Genomic DNA, 8,463 nt, shown 5'->3' with positions numbered 1-8,463 from the left:
TGTGGTCATGTTAAGTTGGGGTGTTACAGCCGACAAAGTTCGAATCTTTCTTGTTTTTGGGCCTTAATACCGGGGTGAAAACGTGACTTTTTAACCGATAACAGCGGGATTGAACAAGTTGTAGCTCGTCTACATCTATTTCCCTATTCCTTAACTCTTCATGCACCAACCTGGTTTGAGGGGCTAGAGCCTAACTCTATCACCTCATGGGAGGAGATGGCAACAAATTTCCTAATCAAGTACTTTCCCCCATCAAAACAAATTAGACTTAGGAATGATATCATAAATTTTCAACAAGCGTACGATGAATCACTCTACACTGCATGGGACAGAATCAAACATTTGCTTTGAAGATGCCTGAACCACCTTCATGAGAGCTCTGTGTAGATTTTAACCTTCTACAAAGGTCTGAATCAGAACAACAAGTCTACTCTTGATGTTTTTTTCAAGGTAACTTCATGAACTTCACCACAAACGAGGCCTGAAGATTGATCGAGGAGATGCTAAGCACCATCACGATTGGAACACGCAAGAGCACATTTCATGAGCAACACCGTTTTCCACCTTCGATCCTATCGATATTAAAACCATCAAATTTCTCTCGAACCAAATAGAACCCTCACCAAAGAAATCGGAGAGCTAAAGAAACTCCCGCAACATGTGTCTTAGGTGCAATCATGCCAAAATTGAACTAACTCACATCCTGCCAAGGTATAGTTGTCTACTCTACTAAGTTATTAGCTCATCCGCATAACAAACCTACCAAACCCATTACCCCACCAGAGACAAGTCTAGACGTGTCCTACTGCGAATCAATATGATTACAGCAAAACAAGATGCGGCTGACCTCGTCATGACTAATCATTTGAGAAGTCTTGAAAAATCAAATAACTCAGCTAAATCAACATATCGATTCTCTATAATAATGACTCAAAGGTGGTACATAGTCAACCTTCAGTTCCTCCTCGGCTGCCCATTCGGCAGTAGTCATTGAGTCATCACCTAAACCCAATGGGAAAGCACCCATTTCATTCCCGGACCGTCTCAAGCAAAGACACAACAAGATGGAATCTTTTAAGTTTGACGGTAAGTTTTGGACACTGTGTCTAAAAATCCTCATAGTAAGAAGTATTTTAGGAGAAATCCATCAACCAAGGATAAGGTACCCAATGTCCCACTGAACGCAGATTGTGTTATTTGATGGATTTGTGATGATGGTGGTGGTGATTGTGTTATTTGCGTGAGGAAACTGATCGGAGCAAGAGAGATAGCGTGGAATGTTGCTGGATTAGATTGAGGAGTGTGGTGGTTGTAACGAGTCGCAAATAATTGTGTTATTTGATTCTTGTAATATGGGCTTAATAAGAAAAACAAGACCATTACTTTTGGGCCTAGTGTGCAATCAACTTGCGTCTCAAAAGATGAGGAATTGTGAAAATTTGAGCCTATTATCTCGTGCACCAGAAGTTTTAAATGGTGTTTCTCTAGATGAGTGTAGCTGGGGTGTTCGTTTTCAATACAAGCGAAGTTTTAGGCCCTTGATTAAACACCACTATATTAACTTCATCAAGAGAAAAATATAATTGAAACGCATTGGTAGTATGAAAGGATTATGAGGACGGCGATGATTGAGGACGACGATGATGTCGATGGTTTTTCATCATCGGACTTGGACTCATAGATGTCCATGGTTTGTGCGATTATCGATTTGAGTTTTCATTATACCATTAGTCTTCATTCGCGTTTCATTTATCAATTGAGTTACACAACGAGTCAATGACTGTAGTTTCATGTCATATAGTTCGTAATTTTGTGTGTTTATTATATCAATGTGTTAGGTAGATTTTGTTTCAAAGGTGCAAAATTTTCATCCACTCGTGTTTTTTCGAATAGTTTCATACTTACCTTAAGAATCAAAAGTCACTCGGTATGAATCAGTTCGACTATTAAACTTGTCATCCCTCCATTTTTACAGCATCCGCTAACACCATCATCTCCACCTTATACCAAATAATACTATACTAGATTTTAAGAGCCCGTGCGTTGCACGGTAGCTCTAAAAAATAGTTTTCGTAATCGCTATTATTTGTACAACCTTGTTTTTTGTTGATGGTTTTCGTAATCGTTACTATACGTTAGTATTTGCTAATGTTTATTACTCAAATGTGTAAATAACAATTTCTAATTGCATAATTATAACAACTTTGAGAAACATTATCACTATCCATACACTGTATATTTCGAGAATATTTCGAGATTGATTATCATGTGCAGAACTATAATAAAGTTCATTAAAATCCCTTTTTGATTAAAAGGAGTTGATAGTCGGACCGCGTGTTGCTGCGGCTATGTTCGTTAAGCAAATTGTGCACAAAAAGGGAAATCCAAACTAATTTTTGACTTTAAGAAGTCGAACAATAATCTTGAGTATGTCTTGTATCAAGTGTCTTCAAATCATACCACATAATTTCTCCCCATATCTCTATCTACCATTCCTTTTATTACAATTTTAGAAGTGCCAATTTTTTTTAAAGATAAGGCTAGTATATTATTATTACTATAAAATCAAATATTATATACACATATATGGTACAGAATTGAGCTGCAGCTCACAAAGGACCCAAACCCAAAAGGTCAAAACTATAACTATACAGCTATACAAAACTAATTAAATACTCAATGACCTTATAACTAACAACTACTTAAAAAGAAGTTAGCATAGCATAATAGCTAGAATCTAATAAATAGATGATAGTACAGCATCATCACAGCAGTTCCAGGTCCCCATCAATCTCACCAATTGCAATCGAAGCAGTCGCAAATTTTTTAGAAGTGTCAATGCTTACCCATAGTCAAATCATCACCAATTGCAATCCCAATAGAAAGAAGTTAGTGAGTAACCCATGAGCATACAACCAATGAGTACATTGTCTTTGCTATTATGTATTGTCATCGTAGCAACACTAAGACATTTACTAATCTATATAATGCACATAATGCAGCAGTTGTAGCATAAACGACTCACAAAACAGTATGAGACATACAACTAAGTACCAAATATCAAAGCAAATGTAAGAGCACAAAAGGGTCTCTCCAAACACAAAGATTATTATAGAACCCAATATCAGTACTAAGCAAATACCACCAAGAATAAGCAGAAACAACTTAAAATAAAAGCATGTAATAATCAAAAAATTTCAGTAATCAACAACCTAATTTGTAGTCAAAACTAATATATTAATCAACAATTTCAGCATAAAACACATGCATCATTCAACACGCTCAATAAGCTATTGTAGCTACAGTTAACAAAAGAAGAAAAAAACACAATAATTAAGGAAATATACCTCGACTGCTCCACTTAAGTTCTTATTGGCTTTTTTTGATATACTTTAACCCATAACCAACCTCTAATCCATTTTACCCGTTTAACTAAACGGGTTATGCAGGCCATGTTTGCGTAGACAACAGAAGGGTTAGGAGTGAATATCCTTACCCTTTTGAAAAACCTTGCTCGTTTATGTAATATGGTTCTATACTCGTTTATGTAATATGGTTCTATACTCAATGATGTAGTTCGTTGTTGTTGACTTGTTGTTGTTGTTGTTAAGATCATCGTGGTCAGGTTGAAAGTCGTCATCGTAATCCATCAATTGCTCGCCTTCTTCGGCGCAAATCCTGAAATTTAACAAAATAAAATAGATAACTCTGAGCTTAGGTCAATCGTCGAACATGAAACCCTGTATTAAAAAGGGTTGGGCGGAATGAAACACATATTCAAGTGTTTGTACACCAAAAATAAGCAGAGAAGATTCGCTATAGAAGAAAACCGTAGAAGAAAGAGATGCCTGGAATGGGAAAGAAACCCTTTTAATAGATAGAAATAAAACGGCATGGGGAAAGAATAAAACGACTAATTTCTGGGCCTCTTTTAGTATATAGGATAAATAAAACGGCATGGGGAAAGAATAAAACGACTAATTTCTGGGCCTCTTTTAGTATATAGGATAAATTGTTATACTTTATGCGTCAAGATTGACAGCAGAAACAAAATGCAAGTGACTGAGCTATGTTTTCTTCAGTCTCAGCAATTATGTAGTTGTACAATTTAGTTGAAGCCATGATAGCCAACCTCCAATGAAAGAAACCAATATGAGATCATGAGTTTTGCTATGTTATTTGCTTAACGCGTTTAAAACATATATAACAGTAACAGTTTTACCTAATATCTAGAGGGCACTATAATGACAACTATAAAAATCAGTGTTACTACATTTTCTATTATCATCATCAACATGTCTTATAGGAAACATTAGCATATATCCATGATAAATTCGTCATCTTAATTTCAAGCCAAAATCAGAAGTATTCAACATTCCACCGGTTAGCCCGCCCATAAAGGATATAACTGACAACTTAAACCCATTTACACATGCATGAGTCAATATGGGTTTTAACTTTAACAAAAATTCTCCTTTTACTTTGATCCTTTGTTGACTCAATATGCTAACTTATCTCTAATGTTTATAGTAAAATTCGTTATGGAAGTCGAAATTAATAAGCCGGTAGTGAAATCTCAGTTCCTCAAAATTGATTCAGCTAATGTACTTCATTAAAGTGCATAATGTGCATTTGTTGCCAATTCACTTGGTTACATAATAGTTTCAAAGCATAGTTCTTTTAGTGAATGAGCCTGTGCAACCAGGAAGTCTTAAAAATTAGTTTTTTTTTACAACTTTGTTAACTAACAAATGCACATACTGAAAAAAACTGAAAGACTTTGTACTCTAACTTACATGGAACCTCAGCCGAATAGTATGGAAGAAATCCAACTACAAACATCGTAAATACGAACCATAAACATTGTCAGTTGATTTCATTTAATTACTACATATAAAATTAAGCTATAAAAAATAAAGCTTAACAAACTTACCCAGATTCAACAATCAATAACATCGTGGAAGCGCATGCACAAAGGGACTAAGTTTATATTCTCCATACACTAAATGTGAAAGATACCTACGAAAATAGAATCAAATCAATAATAAAACCTCATTCATTATAAATATTACTCCGTATTAAACACTAACAACAGATAAACCTCGTTACAATATAATCAAATTATATATCAAATTCTTAAACACTTGTGTTCTATTAAAATTTTTATAGTAAGAAGTAATTTGAACACAAATGAACCAAAAATTATTTTTGTCCTCCTGAACCTTCATGGTTACACTCTTGTACATGTCCAAGGAGGGAACACAAGCTACATAATTCCTAATCCAATTATTTATTATATATTTATCTTTTTTAAATGAATCTTGTGACAACACCTGAAACACATAAAAATTTGACTATTTGAAGATAATTCTAAACTTATTTTTTCCTAAAGTGTTATCTTTTTCTGCAGTAATTTGTGACTTCAAGAAATGTCCTTTGTTTCGTACCTACTCAACCATATATTGTACTGCTTTCCTTCCTAATTGTATGGTAGATTGCCTTTCATATATGTAGCCAATTGTGTGCAATATATTAGCTGTTACAAAATTTCAATTATGTTTATGGGTCAATCTACCATACCCATTCCCCGACCCTAAATTACGACCCATCTTGACACATAACCCGATCTGCCCTACAATCAGTTTCACACATTTATAGTGAAAAAATGAATTACGTGCTTGTGATAAACAGTTGACTTTGATCCATATCTACCCTGACCTGCAATACCATCTACGTATTTCATGGTTCCCTTCATGTTTGGTTTTACACCTTATCACAAATAACCACAGAAATGTTATGACAATAAATAAGAAGTACACCATATACAGAAAAAATTTCAATTTGTCTAAATTACATTATGTTGCAAAATATATATTAGAACATAATTTAAAGTAACAATATATTTAAACTATCATATTTCAATTGCTATTTCAAAACAAAAATAGAAGCAACTTATCATCGACATCTATGGCTAAATTCAATCTCTGTTACATACCTAAATTCAAACAGCAAATAGCAAAAAAACTAAACATATAAATATAATGTAAAAACAAACAGCAAATAAACCAAAAAACCAACCGCTAAATTCAATCGCTGTTACATACCTGATTTAAATTCAATCGCTGTTACAGAGTATAGATCGCATCGCAAAACCAAAAAACTGAAAACCCTAATTATTTAGGGTATCACCGAATTCGCAAAAAGAACGCATGAAGTTTGAACCGGTGTGTGTATAAAACTATGACGAATAATTTAGGGATACCGGCGAACAACGGGATGTTTTCAACCGGCCGTAATCAACGGAAGACATGACGGGATGTTTTCAAGAGAGAAAAAAGAGAGAACGGGAGTGTAGGAGATATGTTTATCCCTTTTTAGAAGAGATATTGAATCAGATTAAGGAAGTAGACGAATAGGATTCAGACAAGTGTCATTTTGTGGTAATTAAACATGATAATTAACAGCTAATTACATAATTACACGTGGCAATGAATTGGGGGAAGGAATGTCAGAGTGACACGTTGGATGTAACCCTCACGGTTTGTAAAATGTAGAGATAACATTGTTATCTTGCAAGTTCTCCAACACTTTTACCAACAACAAATGGTCAAATACGATGTAAAGAAGCAGAACATTCACATAGAACAAAAGCTTACACTTCAATATCTACAATCTTCAAAAAAGTTGATCCAATGGCAAAAACGGAACATCGATCCTCCCACATATATGTAAACTCCCAGACTCTTGACGGTTTTTATAAAACACCTTATCAAACAACAAACTTTCGTTGACGACAAGTAGATTATACGCATCCACATTGTAATTCTCTCTTGATCTTTCTAAGAAAATACCATTTGTGCCCTTGTCTTTCTCAAAAGTTTTAATGTAAGTTTTCAAGTCGTGTTGCAGCTCTACACCCTCATTTAGTTTGTGACCAAATGAAAACCGACATTTCTTGTCACATTCTGTATTATCTATCAGGACTTCATTAGAACTACTATTAGTCACCGAACTAGATCCTGGGTCGCCATTAATTTTCTGTAAAGACAATTTGATATCCATTAGCAACAAAATATAACACGTATTATCGGCACATTTATCCTTATAGAGAAACAAGCAAAGTTGGAAAAGTCACGAGTCGGTCGGGACTTTGAAACAACTAGTTAGTCGAGTCGGACGTTGACTAGTGTTGACTTTTAGTAATATACATTACACATAAATATATATTAAACATAAATATTTCAATAAAATGTATTGGGCATGAAATATGAGTAAAAAAATATTAAATATTTGACCTAACTTTGACCGACTCAGGCGGACTCATACAGATTTTGAGTTGACTTTAGCCAGACATTTTAGCGTTGACCGACTAATTAGATTTTTTGGGCACCAAACTGACTAGTCGGCCGAAAAAGCCGCCGTTTACAACACTGGCAACAAGACATTACTGTTAGTTTTGCAATTTTACCTGTTGGTCGATGATGTGGTTTGGATCAGCGGCGGCCCGTTTTGGCGGAGTAATGGCGGCAGAGTTCACAGATGGATCTTCTGCCGCTGAGAAATCGGAACTATCAAACGTTGATATCGAAACACACTCATCGAAATATGATAGTGCTTCATCGGTCAAACGCTTTGACATCTTTTTTCTTTCACTGCTGCTCTGTTGGTCAAAAATCCATTAATGAACATGCAACACCTAAAAATCAGTAATGAATACTGACTGATATTAAAAAAAATAATAATAAAAAATAAAAAAGTGGAAAATTGTGTACTTTTCTTCCTAAGCGGGACCTATGAGAACTAGATGTTTTCGGTTCAGGAAGTGTGTCCTTGAGGATTCTGCTCAACTCTTGCTTGCGATGTTCCTCAATGGCCAAATCTGATCTAAGTTTTCTAGCACGTTCTTGGGCCTACATATTTATCAACATTAAATTAGCTTCAACAACAAAAACATCAAGAATATAAGCATGGAATCAAAATTTCAACTCGATGTACTTAAACATGAATGAGTTAACAGTTATTTTTAGAGGATCAAATTGGAACAATCAAGCAAATCAGCTGAAAAGGATCAAATAGGACAAACGGGTCATACTAGTTCACACATATTATATTTTTAAAGCATACAACCTCTTAACTGGTCATATTTAAAACTTTAATCTGTTATAAACAGGCGAAAAAGATGTGTATGCAAGTCAACCATCCAACTAGACCCGTATATGGAAAATTCCTATTTCGACCCGTTACACAACCAACCTTGTCATGTAACCAAAAACTTGGTATGTTAGAATGTTTCTTTGAATTATCTACCATCAGTCCACCATATATGGTTTTTGACTTTTAACAATTTGCCCGAAATTCTCAATCACATTGTCCCCGTATCCCATTTTCAACATGATTATAAAACAAAACTGGATGATATAACTACAAATCAGCCATTAGTTCATTACATACAGCATTTGAATT

General features: G+C 34.7%; 1 protein-coding gene across 1 annotated transcript; it reads right to left on the bottom strand.

Moving 5' to 3' along the window:
* Positions 1-6,590: 6,590 nt before the first annotated feature.
* Positions 6,591-7,671, bottom strand: LOC139856868 (uncharacterized). The gene is made up of 2 exons (XM_071845577.1): positions 7,469-7,671; positions 6,591-7,038 (listed from the first exon to the last, which is right to left on the bottom strand). The coding sequence occupies exons 1-2, from the start codon at positions 7,637-7,639 to the stop codon at positions 6,676-6,678; spliced, it is 534 nt and encodes a 177-aa protein (XP_071701678.1). The 5' UTR covers positions 7,640-7,671; the 3' UTR covers positions 6,591-6,675.
* Between the last annotated feature and the right edge of the window lie 792 nt (positions 7,672-8,463).

This window comes from Rutidosis leptorrhynchoides, chromosome 7 (genome assembly GCF_046630445.1).
Source record: "Rutidosis leptorrhynchoides isolate AG116_Rl617_1_P2 chromosome 7, CSIRO_AGI_Rlap_v1, whole genome shotgun sequence".
Classification (NCBI taxonomy): domain Eukaryota; kingdom Viridiplantae; phylum Streptophyta; class Magnoliopsida; order Asterales; family Asteraceae; genus Rutidosis; species Rutidosis leptorrhynchoides.
The sequence above is the reverse complement of the archived record's forward strand: the minus strand, read 5'-3'. Positions and strand labels throughout refer to the sequence as shown.

Excerpts from the sequence above, each read along its gene's own strand:
- LOC139856868 (XM_071845577.1), bottom strand. The coding sequence starts at position 7,639 with ATGTCAAAGCGTTTGACCGATGAAGCACTATCATATTTCGATGAGTGT. Across the intron at positions 7,039-7,468 it reads ACCACATCATCGACCAACAG|AAAATTAATGGCGACCCAGG; the intron begins GTAAAATTGCAA and ends TTGTCTTTACAG.